Below are 18,989 nucleotides of genomic sequence, written 5' to 3' on the forward strand. Positions count from 1 at the left end.
GAGGAGTCTCAAAATTCTTATAAAATGTCTCCTTTAAGATGCCATGTAATGGTAATTTTAGCCTCTCTTTGGGAGATTGGTCATAATCCAGAGTCTCTAAATATTCTTTACTATATTTAGAATTGGCTTCCAAAGTAATTGAGAGATCTTTCCCCATCTGACGAATAAATTTTGAAAAATAAATTTTCTCCGATGGGAGATCTTTGTGGAGAACCAGACGCAGAAGAATCAGCCTCAGTCATGGATGGTGATGGAGGGTAAGAATCTCCCAACAAGTCCGAGACTTGTAACATTGATGGGCACTGATGAAGGGATCGGTGCAGACGATCCGGTGTTGGGGACTCAATATGTTTATGCTTTTGTAAGACCTTTACAGACTGGACCGGAGTCACTGGTCGGGAAGACTGTGTGGAAGGAGATCGGTGCCATGAGGATGGATGTGTTGACCCCCGTGTTGAAGACCTGGAGCATTGAGTTGAGTCCTTCATGCGCACTAGTGGAGCAGGTACAGTGCCTGTGGTTGGTGTCGTGACATGCTCAGACTGGATCTGCACCGGGAGAGTCAGTGTCGACACAGGAATAAGGGGAAGAAAATGACTGAAAACACACAAACCGCAAGAGCGGGAAGGCAAGAAAAATTTCAGCACAGCCATTGAAATGTGTCTTCTTAGCTCCGCGGAAACTAAGAAACTGAGGGACCACGCGCCTACGTCAGGCAGAAAAACATTCATGCATGCACAGTGCGGGCTATCTCAAACTTTCTCAAGTCTTAAAGTGGCGATGCACTTTAAAAGTGTCTGTACTGGGGCTCCGTTGGTGACGTCACCAATGTGTGAGAATATGCTGCCTGCTTGTCCTGGGATTATCTCCAAATCCTCCTCTTGCAAGCCTCAAAACATACTGATGCATGTCGGTAACAAAAATCTCAACCATGAATACAGGATGTCTGGAGCGATATTTTGAGAGCCCCCCCAGGAAAGACACTTGGATGTACTGGTCGACAAGCCGATGAAGCCATCCGTGCAATGTGCGGCGGTGGTGAAAAGGGTGAACAGAATGCTAGGAATGATTAAGAAGGGGGATCACGAACAGATCAAAGAAAGTTATCATGCTGCTGTACTGGGCCATGGTGCACCCTCACCTGAAGTACTGCGTCCAGCACTGGCCGTCGTACATGAAAAAGGACACAGTACTACTCGAAAGGGTCCAGAGAAGAGTGACTAAAATGGTTAAAGGGCTGGAGGAGTTGCCGTACAGTGAGAGATTAGAGAAACTGGCCTCTTCTTCCTTGAAAAGAGGAAACAGAGGGGACATGATCGAAACATTCAAGAAACTGAAGGGAATAGACTTAGTAGATAAAGACATTTTGTTCACCCTCTCCAAGGTAGGGAGAACGAGAGGGCACTCTCTAAAGTTAAAAGGGAATAGATTATGTACAAACATAAGGAAGTTCTTCTTCACCCAGACAGTGGTGGAAAACTGGAACGCTCTTCCGGAGTCCGTTGTAGGGGAGAACACCCTCCAGGGATTCAAGACAAAGTTAGACAAGTTCCTGCTGAACTGGAATGTACGCAGGTGAGGCTGGACTCATTTAGAGCACTGGTCTTTGACCTAGGGGCCGCCGTGTAAGCGGACTGCTGGGCATGATGGACCACTGGTCTGACCCAGCAGCGGCAATTATGTTCTTATACTGGTTATTAAGGTTAAAATGATGCAGTCTCAGAAACCAGGTTATTTAAAAAGATATGTTACAATGATACATAACAAGGAGACAGGGAAACGTTTTGATATCATCAGATATCAGCAGAATAAGAAAAATTAGGAGGGTAAGGGCCTTTAGGACTATAGCACCTTAAAACTGGAATATGCTCCCAGATAAACTTAGTGCACAAAAAACTTATATAGTTTCAGTGCTGGACAGCCATTCAACAGTTACTTGGATAACTTTACCTGCCTAACTTCATACGGGTATATTCAGAACACAAAAATGTGGGTAAAATACCTGGAAAGTGTTGGACAATTTTTTCCCAACTGGATCATTGGCCATTACCACTAAAATAGGTCAGATATGAGTAACCAGAATGGCTTGTGGGCAACTGTAGTGATCTCTATTACAGCTCACCGTTTGGTAAATGTTCACAGCTTCAATAGTTATCACATACAATGGGATTATCCAGTGAACAAAAGAACAGTTTATGCCCAAGTCACCTGTCACATACACCTATTTTTCAATCCTTAACAAGTCGATGATTTTAACTCTTTGAAGACTAGAGGAGCAGCCTGATGGCACATGATCGATCATTGTAATTTTAAAAAAGTTGCATGCCATGTACAATAGGTTGCTGACCCCTTGCCTTTGTATAGGACAAACTCTTGCACTGCTTCAAAAGAAAAATGATCAGAAAGTCTGGAGGTAATCTCATTTGAAACTTGCATGCAGCATCACTCCTATGTCTAACAGGGGTCACTACAGTAGTGTCTTCCCCTTTATCCACAATATGGGGAACCTCACCTCTGTGACTTCTCCCCTGCTGGCCAAGTTAGACAAGAGATCTGAACCAAAACCACAACCTTCTGGCCCATTTTAGATCAAAAATTTAGACAGAATATTTTTTAATTTTCTTGTAGTAATTTTCACATTATTTTAAAAATTAGCCTAATTATAAGCAATGCTTTAAAAAAATTCCCAATACAGATATACTGTACAATGGTCCTTAATGCACAGTGATCATACTTGCTCAACATTACTAGAGTCCTACATAATTAATACTTCGTACTTGCTCAACATTACTAGAGTCCTACATAATTAATACTCTGACATCCATGGTCCTGTTTTAAGAAAGGGAAGGTTATAATAGACCCTAAAGTGCCATGACACAGGTCTCAAGTTTACTGCTATGAATTTAAGACTTACCTAGAAGTTTGCTGATAAAAGGCTGTGTTTTAAAAGGTTCAAAGTCATCTATATGCTCTCCAGTACCAATGAAAATAATAGGACTTTTTGTAGCAGCAACACTATATAAAAAATAAAAATGTTTCCATTAAAGAAAAACCTAAAATCAGTAAACTCAAACAGGATCTACAAAAGGACACCTTAAATGAGAACTCACATTTATAAGAGCTCCAGTAGAGCATGTAAAGATCAGGGAAATGTGGGGTGGAACTCTATTCCCATACCCCGAGGCAGCTAGGATTGTGAAAAGCTGGCCACCATCAGTGTGATTTATCTCCCACAGCAGATAAGCATGTTTTTTTGGTCTTGAATTTGTTGCATTACACAAAGTTTTTTATGACAGTGATCACCCCATATATACCATTCACCCAATGTAACAGGTAGATGGTGTGATTCTGAGGCTTTTTTCCCCCCCTACTTTTATACTTTGGTGCCAGCATATTCTGGGGTGTTTGACAATTATTGTATGGGTTTGGGTATATTTATATTACCTTAGCTCTGTGCCACACACGCCAAGGGTTACAGTTGTTACCTATACTCCAGTTGTTTTGAGAAGGTGTGTTTGGTTTATAGTGTGTACACTTTTCTTCTTTTTTGTGTTTGTTTTACTATTTATTGACAATTACAAACTTGCCAGGTGGAAGGAGGAGTTGGTTATACAGTCATGTGAAAATATTAGCACACCCCATGAAATATTCATAGAAACATAGAAACATAGAAATAGACGGCAGATAAGGGCCCACGGCCCATCTAGTCTGCCCACCTTAATGTCCCTCCCCTACCTTTGCCCTGTGAATAGATCCCATGTGCCGATCCCATTTGGCCTTAAAATCAGGCACGCTGCTGGCCTCAATCACCTGTAGTGGAAGACTATTCCAGCGATCAACCACTCTTTCAGTGAAAAAGAATTTCCTGGTGTCACCTCGTAGTTTCCCGCCCCTGATTTTCAACGGATGCCCTCTTGTTGTCGTGGGACCCTTGAAAAAGAAGATATCTTCCTCCGCCTCGATGCGGCCCGTAAGATACTTGAACGTCTCGATCATGTCCCCCCTCTCTCTGTGCTCCTCGAGCGAGTATAGCTGTAATTTGTCAAGCCGTTTTTCATATGGTAGATCCTTGAGTCCCGAGACCATCCGGGTGGCCATTCTTTGCACCGACTCCAGTCTCAGCACATCCTTGCGATAATGCGGCCTCCAGAATTGCACACAGTATTCCAGGTGGGGCCTCACCATGGATCTATACAATGGCATAATGACTTCCGCCTTACGACTGACGAAACCCCTTCGTATGCAGCCCATGATTTGTCTTGCCTTGGACGAAGCCTGCTCCACTTGATTGGCAGACTTCATGTCCTCACTGACGATTACCCCCAAGTCTCGTTCTGCTACCGTTTTTGCTAGGATCTCGCCATTAAGGGTATAAGACTTGCATGGATTCTGGCAGCCCAGGTGCATAACTTTGCATTTTTTGGCATTGAAGTTGAGTTGCCATGTCCTAGACCATCGCTCCAGTAGGAGTAGGTCGTGCATCATGTTGTCGGGCACTGAATCTTCGTCTGTTGTGCATTTGCCCACTACATTACTCAGTTTGGCGTCATCGGCGAATAATGTTATTTTACCTCGAAGCCCTTATGCCAAGTCTCTTATAAAGATGTTGAATAGGATTGGGCCCAAGACTGAGCCCTGTGGTACTCCACTAATCACCTCCGTCATTTCGGAGGGGGTGCCGTTCACCACCACCCTTTGGAGCCTACCTCCAAGCCAGCTCCCAACCCATTTCGTCAATGTGTTACCTAATCCTATAGAACTCATCTTGCTCAGTAACCTGCGGTGTGGTACGCTATCGAATGCTTTGCTAAAGTCCAGGTACACGATGTCCAGGGACTCCCCAATATCCAGCTTCCCCGTTACCCAGTCAAAGAAGCTGATCAGGTTGGATTGGCAGGATCTCCCCTTAGTAAATCCATGTTGTCGGGGATCCCGTAGATTCTCATTCAGTTCACATATAGATGTCAAATCTTTTTTTTTATTTATCTCTGGAAAAGAAAGTGATGTAATTGCAGGTAAACAACAAAAATTTTCCTTGATTTACTCAGGAAACAAAATATATCCACAAAAATGTGTATTCTAACTAAGGTATAAATTAGGACACCCTACATCCTAATAGCTAGCGTTACCCCCTTTATCTGAAATAACTGCAGTGAGACACTTCTTGTAGACATCTACCAGTCTCCGACATCGGTCTCCTCAATGCAGAATTCTTTCAGTGTGAGATGTTTGAGGGATTTCTTACATGTACAGCCCACAGCATCTCAATGGGATTAAAATTAGGACTTTGACACGGCCACTCCAGGACTCTCCATTTCTTAGTTTTCTGATATGTTTTGGGTCACTGTCTTGTTGCAGGGTCCAGTTCCGCTTTAATTTTCTTACAGATGGTCTCACATGTTCCTCAAGCACCCTCATACACAGTAGAATTCATGGTGGATTCTGTGATGGTGAGCTTGCCAGGTCCTGCTGCAGCAAAGCCTCCCCAAACCATGACACTTCCACCTCCATGCTTCACAGTTGGTATGAGATTCTTTTCCTGGAATGCTGTATTTGGTGTAGGCCAAACATGTCCTCTTTTCTGGTGTCCAAATAATTCAATTTTAGACTCTTCTGTCCATAGAACACTATTCCAGAAGTCCTGTGTTTGTCTACGTTCTCTCTGGCAAACTTCAGTCTTAGAGAGCAAAGGTTTCCTCCTTGCACACCTCCCATGTAAGTTAAATTTGTACAGTCTCTTTCCGATTGAAGAGGTATGCACTTTCACATCAACAGTAGTTGTTTCATGAGTAAATGAAGGAAAATATTTGTTGTTTACCTGCAATTACATCACTTTCTTTTCCAGAGATAAATAAAAAAAAATATTTTGACATTGATATGTGAACATTTCTTAAGAAAGAACTGAATATTTCATGGGGTGTCCTAATTTTTTCACATGACTGTATGTACATTAAAAACAAGCATTCAGAAAACATAGGGAGGAGTTTTAATAGCATATTTATACATTTACAGGTGGAAGTGCTATCTAACAATATACAATATCTAACAATATGCTATCTGCCATAAATAGTTCAGTCCCTGTCCTATTCCTGCATGATCTGCCTTAACTGCACAAGCCTCAAACACTTAAGATTTTAAAGTGTTCGAGGCTTGTGCAGATGAGGATAGAGCAGATGAGGCTAGAGCTTGCAGGAATGGTGTAGGGACAGGGACAGAGCTTGCGGGAATGGGATAGGGATAGAGAGATTCCTTGGGGACAGAGAAAATTTGTCCCCATGTCATTCTTTACATAGATGCATATACAGTATTTTTATTTTAACCATGGCAGTGTTTAAAACACACCGACTGCCAGCTTTGAAATCTGATGCCATAGTGCTTTTTAAGTGATATATTTTAAGATTGTATTTCTTTCCTAGTTTTCCTTGTGTTTGATTGTATGTGCAAGTTGACTTATTAATATGTTTTAGTAGATTTAGCACTTGTCAGTTATGTTTGTCTTTCTTAACTCTGTAACTTTTATCAATTTGTACATCGCTTAGAATTTGGAATAGGCGATTAATCAAATTTTATAATAAACTGGATAAACTTGAGTATGGGATTTAATGGCACTAGGTATTTTGAGTTAGTTGTCTATAGTGTGTATGCTTTTGAAGAAGAGTTTTTAATTTTTCAGAATCTGTTGTAGACTATTTCCATCCTGATGTCAGTTGGGAGGTTGGTGCCAAGTTATTTTCACTTAGGGCCCAAAAAAGAGACGCTTTTTCACGGTTTTTTTGGTATGGTTTGGGACCCTTGAAACCTCTGGCAAGCATTCTCAACTGATATGGGTATCTCTCCATCCTCTGGACCGCTTCAAGTATTCTTATGTCTTTCACCAGATATGGCCTCCAAAACGGAACACAATATGTGACCTCACCAAAGACAATATGTGGCCTCAACAATGACCTCTACAGGGGCATCATCATCTCCCTTCTTCTGTCGGTTACTCCTCTTTCTATACAAGAAAGTATCCTTCCGGATACAGTCACCATCTTATCACACTTATCTTCAGATCCTCGGACACTACCACTCCAAGGTCCTTCTCCCCTTCTGTGCATATCAGCCTCTCACCTCTCAGCATATATGACTCCCTTGGATTGAATTTTAGTTACCAGACTTTAGACCATCCTAACTTTTGCAGATACTTTTTCATGTTTTTTACTCCCTCTAATGTCCATTCTGTTACAAATTTTGATATCATCCGCAAAAAGGCAACCCTTACCTTCTAACCTTTTGGCAATGTTGCTTGCAAACATATTGAACAGAAATCGGACGCAGCACTGATCCTCGAGGCTCTCCACTCCACTTCCCTCTAGCATCTGTCCAGTCACTCGTAATCGCCGACAGGAGGATGCCCAACTCCTCCTGTCGGAACCCCGGAACCCCCTCCCCCCAAACTCGTAATCGCCGACAGGAGGATGCCCAACTCCTCCTGCCGGAAAGCCCAACGACCCCCCGCCCCAACTAATCTCCCTCCCCCAACTAACCTTTCAATGTTGGTCAGCTGGACGGGTCTTGCTGCCGTCCAGCCGACGGGTCTGCCTCGTGGAAATGAGACGGCACGCCCCTTCCCGGCCCATCCCCACTAAATCTAAGGCCTGATTGGCCCAGGCTTCTACAGGTCTAGCAAGGAAGCTTTCAAAAGAAGCTCATATGGAGCATGGGCCAGGCCCTTCAAAGCCACACTGAGGTCCCAGGATGGGAACAGTCTGTGCAACGGAGGAGGGGGTCCTCAGTTTGAGCATCTCACTCAAACACTTAGTGACATCTGGGTGAGAAGCCAGAGACCATAGCCACTCTGAGCCCAAAAACATGAGATGCCGGCTATCTGTACTTTGAAAAATGGAACCTCAAAACCCTTTTCAAGACCGGCTTGCACCAGAATGGGAGTCCTCTCCGGCTCCACCTGCTCCTTGGTGCACCATAACTGGAAGATCTTCCACGTCTTAGCATAAGCTGCAACTGTTACAGGCTTCTTTGCTCCAAGGAGAGTCGTAACCAAAACCTACAAATAACCCTTCCAAATCAAGGCCGAGCACTCAAGAGCCATTTCATAAGACCAAAGCATTCCAGCATCTCCATCAGAACTATGCCTTGAATGAGGAGCCCCAGATGAACCAGATGTTTCGGGAACCTGCTTCTCTTCCAGATCCATATACAGATCCACATACAGAGGCACCAGATCCACATACAGAGGCCTGCAGGGCCAGTCCAGGGCCACCAGGATCACGAGCCCCTGATAGTTCGCTATCCTGCAGATGATCCAACCCACCATGGCAGAGGTAAATAGAGATGCTGCTCTGTGGGCCAGGGCTGAACTATGGAGTCTAGCCCCGCGCTTCCCTGCTCGGATTTTTGAATGTAGAAGCGGACTGCATTTACATTCTTAGATGAGGCCAAGAAATCCTTGTCCGGTCTGCCACAAGTCTGAACAATGAGGAAGCACACCCTCTGGAACAGTGACCACTCTCTGTGATCCAGAGAATGTCTGTTGAGAAAGTTGGCCTGGACATTCTCTACCCCTGCCACGTGGACAGCTGAAAGAGCCTGCAAGTGAAGTTCTACCCAACAGAATAACATTCATGTCTCCGAGTTAAGGGAAGCGCTTCCGATGCCCCCATCTGTTCACGCAAGCAACCACAGTGGCATTGTCTGAAAACACCCCGACAGCCTTCCCTGTCAGGAAAGATTGCAACTCCAGCAAGGCCAATCAAATGGCTCTCAGGTTTAGACGATTTATGGACCACCTGCTCTGAAGGGTGTGCCCACAGCAAAGGGCCCCCCCAGCCACTGAAAGTCATCCATTTGTCGATTAAGAGGCATACCCCTCACCAAGGCTGCCCCCCCTCGCCCCCCCCCCCCCCCCGAGCCACCAATGCAGGCTGTGCTTTACCTCTGCAGTCCATGGGAGCTGCATCTGCAGGGAGTGACATTGCAGAGACCATCTGGACAGAAGGAAGTACTGGAGGGAGTGCATACGATCTCTCGGTCAGGGAATCACTTACAAGGAGGCTGCCATAGAACCCAGCACCTGCACATAATGCTAGGTCGTGGTGCTCGGAAGAGCCAAGATCTCCATGACTGCTTCCTGAGCTTCAATTTGCATTGCTCAGGAATTAAAACAAAGCCCTGTGCCATATAAAAGTAGAGTCCCAGATATTCCAAATACTGAGTTGGCTGCAGCTGATTTTTTAGTGGAAGTTACTATCCAGTCCAGGTTCTGTAAGAGACTAACAGCAACGAGGGGAGAGGGGGGAAACTATGTAGCCAGCTCCGATACCCAGAGGGTTGTTACATAGGGGTCTCGCAGCCTGCGCTCAAGCAGGCGAGCTGCTTCCAGGAGGATGGACCCCGTGCTTCTGAAGGGACACAAAGCAAACTGGCTGCACAGGTACTCAATGAGATTGACCTGGGAGCAGTAGTCCACCCAAGCGGGACTGCGTCCTTTCCCCGGCAGAGTAAGTCCAAGAAGGGGACCTCCAAGCATCGAAGCCACAAAGAAATTAAAAAATATGACAGAAAAATACCCCAAAATAACAAAATGATGCAGAACAGATAACACACTTTTTGAGTTTGCCTTCAGGAGGAAAAACTGAAGAGGGAGCTGGTCTCTATTGCAAAAGGGGAGGAGTTTCAGATCTTAAAGTGATACCCTTCTGCAGTTTTGCAGAAAGTGTGAATCAACAGCTAAAGTATGGACATCTGTGTATATGGAACAGAATGTATTTTATGCCTTGGTTGAACAGTGTTTATAACTCACTGAATTCCTATAGAATTGATTTGTGCGAGTAGTAATGAATTTTTACATGACAGAATAGCATCTGAAGTGTCAGACAATATTTTTTTTCTATTTGCTTTTAGTATGAGCAGACATTATAGGAAAAGCATATTCCATATAATTCTTTGATCTAATTCCAAAGGCTGGCAATGTCAAAATAACTTCATGTATTTATTTATTGGGATTTATTAAATGCATTTTTCATGAAGAGATTCACTCAAAGTGGTTTACAATACATCTGGAAAGGAATGAAGATAATGCATATTTTAAGAAACTTGCAAAGTGTATTATATGATTTAATGAGGATTGAAGATCCTTGTAAAAAAAAAAAAAAAAAAAAAAAAAAAAAAAGGAGTTTTATTCACTTTTGCAGAGATTCAAAGAGCTTCTTAAAATAAAAAAAGGCTTGCTTATTTTTGACAATTAGAAAAATCAACTTTCTGCCAAAAATTTTTCAGTTCAAAAATAAAATCAAGCCACTAGGTATACTGCCAGCAAAGGACACTCCAGAGAATTAAATATATTTTTTTTTTTATTTGCGATTGGTCAGAGTTTTCAATGATTTAGGAGCTAATCAAATAGCAAATTTTCAAATGGTTCTTTCAACTTACAGCTTCAGAGCTGATCTAAGACAGGCTACAGTAGACACAGAGCCAGAAGTGATACTTACGCACTGAGGGCACCTCCTCCTTTTGCATGACCATCAAGTTTTGTCACAATTACAGAAGCTACATCCACTTTGTCTTTGAAAGCCTTCGCCTGAGCTTCACATGCCTGACCAATGGAGGCATCCATCACATATACAATGTTATCTGGTTGCTTTAAGAAAAATAAATCATAAGAATCAACTGCTTATACAACACATATACCACAGAATTGCACTCCGCTCAGTGCTCAGTCACTACCAAAAGGATGTCATAATAGGTAACACTTAAAACAAGAACACCCCCCCCCCGAAACCTACAACCTTTTATGACTACTCACATGTGGGTTTGTTGATAAGCCAAACAGTTGTGTACATGAGAATTTCCTTCTGGTTATAAAATATGAAATTAAAACTTGAATTTAGACAAACTGAACTATTCTGGGTCAATTATTGTGGTTTACCAGAACATTTCTCAGCTTTGTGAGGGTAATTTTTCATTTAGTGGCAAAATAAAAAGTTTGGATTCTCCCTATCTTTTGAACCTCAGATACACAACTTTCCAAGATGATTCTTGGGAGAATGAAAATGCTAAGGTAGTTAGTCTATTATCTTCAGCTTTTTAAATTATTGCAACTCCTTTTATAATGGGTTGCCCATGTAGTCTCTGAAAAGACTACAACTAATTTAAAATATAGCACTAAAACTGTCACCCATACTCGTATCTGTGTACTGAATACTTACTGAACTACAAATCCATTTTAAACTCATGTTGGCATGTTGGAGAAAAATTTAAAAAGTATTTTCTATTGTTAAAGCACATTTTACATAAAGTTACAAAACTGTGTGTGTGTGTGGAATATACAAATCTAAAGTGAGTGCACTAAAAATATAGCATAGTTACCTGTAGCAGGTGTTATCTGAGGACAGCAGGTAGATATTCTCACATGTGGATGATATCATCCATGGAGCCTGGTACGGACAGTCAAAATATGTGAAGACTGCCTGTACTGTGCATGTGCCAATGCCTTCCAACCTGATGTCGGCTCAAGGGACCATTAATTCAGTAATAAAGCTAAGATGCCAACTAGGGGAGGTGAGAGGATTGTAAGAATATCTGCCTGCTGTCCTCGGAAAACACCAGCTACCTAGGTAAATAACTTTGCTTTATCTAAGGACAAGCAAGTAGCATATCCTCACTTGTGGGGCTCCCTAGCTGCCAGGATCATGCCTCTGAGAAGAGGGTTATCAATTGCTCCCATGAGCCTGGCAAAACCAAAAGTGTCAGAGGGAAGTTGGCATCTAAACACAGAATAAATTTTGTAGAACTGCTTGGCTGAACCAACTATCCTGTCTGGAATGATTCTCCAAACAATAGTAGGATGTGAAGTTATGAATTAAGGACCAGGCAGCTGTTTTACAGATGTCCTTAATGGGAGTGGAACGTAGATGAGCTACTGAAGTCGCCACATCCTGAAGGTCAGCCACATTCTGGCTGGACTCCTGTCAAATGGTTAGAAACAATTTATGGAGCCAGCCCTATACTTCAAGTGACAGCCAAGCAGAACATCCCCAGTTTGATTCCTAAGTCCGGTCCTATTATTTGGGTTGGTTGGGGCTAGGGAAGCTGCAGAAGAAGTATTCAAACATCCAGTGGTCACAAGGTGGGTAAAAGGGGCAATAAAATTATTGAAATGCATGTATGGGCCAGCAGCAGATAGAAAGCCAAAAAGAATACCATCGAGGTTGGAGAGAAGGTTGACAATGTAAAACAGAAAAAATTGTTGGGTAGCTATGAAGGCAGGCTCGTGGCATCATATCACAGTCCTAATTTTGATTGAGCTATTACAAAGGAGGAGAAAAACTGCTGGAGTTTAAATAATTTAATAATTTTTGTACATAACTTGATTCAGAATTTATTTCATCATAGTTCATTCTCCTCCTCATGCAGACAACTTTTATGTCCAGACTCATTGGGAGATGCAAACTAAGGGTGGCAGCAGCTATGAAGAACGCATGATAAAGAAGGGAATCACGAGTAGATCGGAGAAAGTAATACTACCGCTTTATAGAGCGATGGTCAGACCACACTTGGAATACTGCGTCCAACATTGGTCTCCATATCTAAAGAAGGATTAAAAAATACTCAAGAGGGTGCAGAGACGAGCAACAAAGCTAATAAAGGGCATGGAGAACTTGGAATATGAGGAATGACTTAAGAGACTGGGATTGTTCTCCCTTGAGAAGAGGAGACTGCGAGGGGATATGATCGAGACTTTCAAAATACTGAAAGGAATCGACCAAATAGAACAGGATAAAAAATTATTTACAATGTCCGATGTGACACAGACAAGAGGACATGGACTGAAGCTAAGGGGGGACAAGTTCAGGACAAATATTAGGAAGTTCTGCTTCACGCAACGAGTGGTGGACACCTGGAATGCTCTCCCAGAAGAGGTAATTGCGGAATCCACCATTCTAGGGTTTAAGGGTAAGTTAGATGTACATCTCCTTATGAGTGGCATAAGGTGACATAGGTAAGGGTAAGCTAGATGCACATCTCTTATGAGAAGCTTAGAGTGATATGGGGACTAAAACTATGCCAGGGTACACCTGGTGGGGCCTCCGCATGTGCGGATCGCCGGACTTGATGGACCTAGGGTCTGTTCCGGAGATGGCACTTCTTATGTTATGTTACCTTATGTTATTTGAACTTAGGAAATGATTGCTCAGCCCAAATAGGTAGAAAATCATTTCAAAATAAAGGGGCAATAAAAAATAAATATGTAGAAGATAGATTCAAAATGAGCCATTTTTGGTGATGGAAGAACAAGTCTATTGGAATTAAGGAACGTCAGTGTGAGAGAAGGGGTATAGGGTACCGTTACAGAAGCTAAATAAGGTGGTTGTAAATAATGAAGTGCTTTGAATGCTAAACATAGAATTTAAAATTGACATCTATATTGTACAGGAATCTTGACACAATCCTAGACGAGGAAAACCTACGTGATCCCCACCAACACGGATTCACCCAGGGCAGATCCTGTCAATCTAATCTAATTAGCTTTTTTGACTGGGTCACTAGACAACTGGATGCCGGAGAGTCACTGGACGTAGTATATTTGGACTTCAGTAAAGCTTCTGATAGCGTCCCACACCGAAGGTTATTGAACAAGCTGAAATCGATAGGATTAGGGGACACTAACTACATGGGTTGGGGATTGGCTGAGCGGTAGACTTCAGAGGGTGGTGGTAAACGGTACCCCATCCAAAACATCAGACGTGATCAGTAGAGTGCCGCAGGGCTCGGTTTTGGGCCCGATTCTATTCAACTTATTCATAAGAGATATGATCCAAGGACTTAGAGGAAGGGTATCACTGTTCGCCGACGATGCCAAACTTTGCAACATAGTAGATAAAAGCATTTTACCTGATGATATGACGCAGGACCTACTGCTAAAAAGTGTAAGGTAATGCACCTGGGTAAGAGAAACCCGTGCAGAACTTACGTACTAAATTGTGAGACCTTGGCCAGGACCACGACGGAACGTGATCTAGGGGTGATCATTAGTGATGACATGAAAGCTGCCAATCAGGTGGAGAAGGCTTCCTCCAGGGCAAGGCAAATGATGGGTTGTATCCGTAGAGGTTTTGTCAGCAGGAGACCTGAAGTCATGATGCCGCTATACAGGTCCATGGTGAGGCCTCATTTGGAGTATTGTGTTCAATTCTGGAGACCACACTACCGGAAGGATGTGCTGAGAATCGAGTCGGTTCAGCGAATGGCCACTAGGATGGTCTTGGGGCTCAAGGAACTCACGTATGAAGAAAGACTGAATAAATTGTAGCTGTACTCACTTGAGGAACGAAGAGAGAGAGGAGACATGATTGAAACGTTTAAGTACATCACGGGCCGTATCGAGTCGGAAGATGATATCTTCTGCCTCATGGGACCCTCGACCTCCAGAGGGCATCCGCTGAAAATCAGGGGAGGGAAGTTTCATAGCGACTCCAGAAAGTACTTCTTCACCGAAAGAGTGGTGGATCATTGGAACAAACTCCCACTGCAGGTGATTGAGGCCAGCAGCGTGTCAGATTTTAAGAGATAATGGGATATTCACATGGGATCTCTAAGGGAGTGAAATCAGGGGGCGGGTATTTGGAATGGCCAGACTTGGTGGGCTATAGCCCTTTTCTGTCATCATTCTCTATGCTTCTATGTTTCTATGAAGCCAATATAAACGTATCCAAAGCGGAGTAACATGGTCATATAGTTTTGCTTTATATAGTAATCGCACTGCAGAATTCTGAAGTGCTTGAAGATGACGTTGATTAGATGAAGATATCCCACAGTATACTGAATTACAATAATCTATTCTAGATATTACAAATGCATGAATGTTGTGCTTCAAAATCTACGTAGCCAAAAAAGCCTTTTTTTTTAGTACCTATGAAATATGATAATCAAAGGTAAATGCCGAGTCGAAGATTATTCCCAAATAACAGAATGAATTTACAGGCTGCAAATCAATCCCAAATAGACTAATATTAGTCTTTGGAGAAGATAGTAGACCTGTAATTCAACAGTTGTTTTTGATGGATTAAGAATCATCCTATGATCTTTGAGTCAAGTCGATATTGCATCAATACAATGTTAAATGGCAATGCAGGATGCTTGTTCCAAAGGTTCATAAGGTGGATGAGTCAGAGACTGGAGAATTAGATTAAGATTCCAAGTTGGACAAGGTAGCCACAGTGGGGGCTGATGCCTCAGCGCACCCCGCAGAAACCAGACTACATCCGGATAGGCGGCCAAGGAGCCTCTTGGAGGTTTAGGACCTAGACAGGAGAGACCAGCAATATGGACTCTAAGAGAAGCCACAGCCAGCCCCTTCACCACTGGCCTGAAGGAACTCCAGTATCTCATGTATTGACAGCATCACGCCTAACAACATCTCCAAGCTTTTGCATAGGCTGCTATAATAGACTTCTTTTTGCTGCGGAGAAGAGTGGCAATCACAGTCAAAGAATAGCCCCTGCAGACTAAAGCGACATGCTCAGCCAGGCTGTAAGACCAACGCGGTCTGGATCTTGAAGCGAGCAGACAAGGAAATCTGAGTCCCTGATCCAGCTGCAAATGAACCAGGTTGGTGCCACGAGAATCACCCAATCCCTGTGGGCCGCAATCCGCCTCAGCAGATGGCCTATCATGGGCCATGGAAGGAAGACAAAGATGACCCTCCAAAAACAGGGCTGAACCAGCACATCTAGGCCTTCGCTTACTGGATCGCAACGGCAGCAGAAGAATCAATCCACCTTCTTGTTGACCGCCAGTGCCTTGAGGTTGAATGTTGGCTGATCCCACTGCTCCACTATGCAGCTGAACGTTCTCTACAATAGGGACCAATCCCAAGATCTAGAGTCTGATGGATGAGATATTTCCACCGCACACATGGCAGGAATGGACAACATCCAGGCAGATTCACCAGGAGATGGTTTTCCATCCACCTGAAGAGAAGCTGGGCCTCAACGCTCAGGGAAGAGCTCCTGGTGCCCCCTTGGTAACTGATGTAAGCCACTGCCATGATGTTGTCCAAGAAGACATGTACAGCTTGATTAGAAACATAGAAAGATGACGGCAGAAATGGGCTACAGCCCATCAAGTCTGCCCACTCTACTGACCCACCCCATTAAGTCTGAGTGCTGATGACTTAGTTCCTTAGCTCGACCCTCGTAGGGATCCCACGTGGATGTCCCATCTATTCTTAAAGTCGAGCACGCTGGTGGCCTTGATCACCTGCACCGGAGGTTTGTTCCAATGATCCACCACCCTTTCTGTGAAGAAGTACTTCCTGGTGTCACCACAAAATTTTCCTCCTCTAAGTTTAAGCGGGTGCCCCCTTGTGACCGAGGGTCCCTTGGGAACGAATATGTCGTTTTCCACCTCGACACGACCTGTGACGTATTTAAATGTCTCAATCATGTCACCCCTTTCCCTGCGCTCCTCTAGAGTATAGAGCTGCAATTTGCCCAGTCTCTCTTCGTATGAGAGACCCTTGAGTCCGGAGACCATTCTAGTGGCCATCGGACTCAAGGGTCTCTCATACGAAGAGAGACTGGGCAAATTGTGGAGATGACGCTTGAAGTGGAGAGCCAGTTGGATCAGCCAAAGTTCCAGGTGATTGATCGACCACTTCTGCTTGGTTGGGGCCCACCAGCCCTGAACTGGACTGTCTGGGCAAACGGCCCCCCAGCCAAAAAGACTGGCATCCATCGTCAGATCACCCACTTGGAGATCTGGAGGGGAAGTCCCCTGAATAGGGAAACAGGATGCAACCACCAGGCTAGACTGCTCCGAGACTCTGCCGTCCAGGGGAGGTGGGCATGCCATGGATCTCATTGCAGACTCCAGTGGGAAATAAGTGCGTCCTTCAGCCCTAATCGTTTCCATCTTGGACCCCAGGACCTGGAAATACTGTCGAGACCGGAGTGGCCAGAAAATCCCTGATTAAGTGACGGAGCTTCTCCTGGTGCACCTATGTGGAAGTGAACCCCCAGGTATTCCAAGTCCGGTGTCGGCTCGAGGCTATTTTTGGAAGTTGATCACCCAGCCCAGGAGCTGAAGCAGTTGAACAACTTGGTGAACTGCCCAACACCCCTCGGACTCCAACAAAGCCCTGATAAGCCAATTGTCGAAATACAGGTGGACCAAAACTTCCATGTCCAGCAACTGTGGCAACCTACCATCACTGGGGAGAGAAGTGCGATTAGTAACCTGCGCCACAGAAGAATCAACTTAAAGAAATCAACTTTCAGGGACGCAAAACAGTGGTTAAAGGCATCTGCCATTGGGAAGAGCCTGAACATGGCTCTGGCGCATTTCAAGGGACTCTCAGGCATCTCCCAAGTGTCTGTGAGCATCATAGCTATGTCCGGATAATCAGAAAAAGAGGAAGGTTGCAGCTTTTTAGTACTCTTAAGAAAGCATTCTACAGTAGCAGATTGACCAACGTCTAACTTCAATTCCTGTAGTGACTCAAGAGATCAAATTAACCAGATTTGCGGGTTTGAAAAACCTCTGCACTGTGGAAGCCTTACCCAAATCCGATCCACCCAGATCCTGATCCTGGAGATCCACAAGCGCTCCAACATCCCCTGCGGTAGTAGTACCAGCATGCACAAGAATAGGCATGGTCAGGGCATCCAGGTTGTCCACATCAATCACCGGCACAAGCAGTTGGGATGTCATGGCGAGACTGGGCATAAGACCTCTGTCCTGGGAAAGAAGGGTCTTCAAGCCAGTGTGGACACCTGAGGAGATGCAGAAAGCGCCATTTTCTTCGCCAAATAAACCTAATACATCATGTTAATAAATTCAGGGGAAAACCCATCCTCCGAGGCGGGAGCCAACACCTGCGGACCCTTCTTAGAACTTTTGGAGGACTTATGAGGCTTAAAAGCTGAATCACAACTGCATTTTACTGAGGCCATAAAGGTGCTGTCCTCAGAGACTGCTTTCAGGGTGCTCCCGGCTGGCAAGAGCGGCAGAACCTCTATCAGGGGTCAAGAGAACTTGGGCTGATGATATTTTGCCCCTCTCCCATGCCAAAGGCATGTGGAACACAGCTGTTCTCTGGTCAACCATTCACTGCAAATGGGGCATGAATCCAAAGAATCCTGCCCTGGGGAGTCCATCTGAATGGTTTTCTTGCCAAAACAAATGCTTGTAGAAGCAAATTAACTTCACATTCAAATTGGGAGAAATACAAGATAACATAAGAACATAAGAAATGCCTTCACCGAATCAGACCCTTGGTCCATCTAGTCCGGTGACCCGCACACGCGGAGGCTCAACTAGGTGCTTGCTAATGAAGGCCTAGGTGGTCCCAGATGAGACCTTGTTTACCTATATCCCTCAATGTGATTAGCAAGGAGGTGTGCATCCAACTTGCTCTTGAATCCTATAGTGGAGGTCTCCATCACAACCTCCTCCGGGAGAGCGTTCCAAGCAACCACCACTCACTGTGTGAAACAGAACTTCCTAACATTTGTCCTGGGCCTGTCGCCTCTCAACTTCAGTCCATGACCCCTCGTCCGAGTCACATTTGACAACGCGAATAACGCTGCATCTTGCTGGATTTTGTCAAATCCTTTTAGTATTTTAAAAGTCTCTATCATATCCCCACGCATTCTTCTCTTCTCTAGGGTGAACAAGTTCAGTTTTTTGAGGCGTTCTTTGTAGCTCAAATTTCCCATACCTTTTACTAGCTTTGTGGCTCGCCTCTGCACCCTCTCCAGCAGGGTTATATCTTTCTTTAGGTAGGGAGACCAGTGTTGGATACAATACTCCAGTTGTGGCCTAACCATTGCTCTGTAAAGCGGCATTTTGACGTTAGCCAATCTACTTGTGATTCCCTTCTTAATCATGCTCAACATCCTGTTCGCTTTCTTTGCAGCCGCCGCGCATTGTGCCGACGGCTTCAGGGTCCGGTCTATCAGTACTCCCAGGTCTCTTTCTTGTTCGCTCTT

General features: G+C 44.2%; 1 protein-coding gene across 1 annotated transcript in view; it reads right to left on the minus strand.

The window, feature by feature from the left end:
- SRP54 (signal recognition particle 54) overlaps window positions 1–18,989 on the minus strand; it is a 91,183-nt gene that overhangs the window by 31,430 nt on the left and 40,764 nt on the right. Inside the window, exons 9-10 of the mRNA XM_033952257.1 lie at window positions 10,488–10,636; window positions 2,915–3,015 (exon numbers count right to left, since the gene is read on the minus strand). Of these exons, the coding sequence (XP_033808148.1) occupies window positions 2,915–3,015; window positions 10,488–10,636 (250 nt within the window). The remainder of the gene's footprint in view (window positions 1–2,914; window positions 3,016–10,487; window positions 10,637–18,989) is intronic.

Source organism: Geotrypetes seraphini, chromosome 7, assembly GCF_902459505.1.
Source record: "Geotrypetes seraphini chromosome 7, aGeoSer1.1, whole genome shotgun sequence".
Classification (NCBI taxonomy): domain Eukaryota; kingdom Metazoa; phylum Chordata; class Amphibia; order Gymnophiona; family Dermophiidae; genus Geotrypetes; species Geotrypetes seraphini.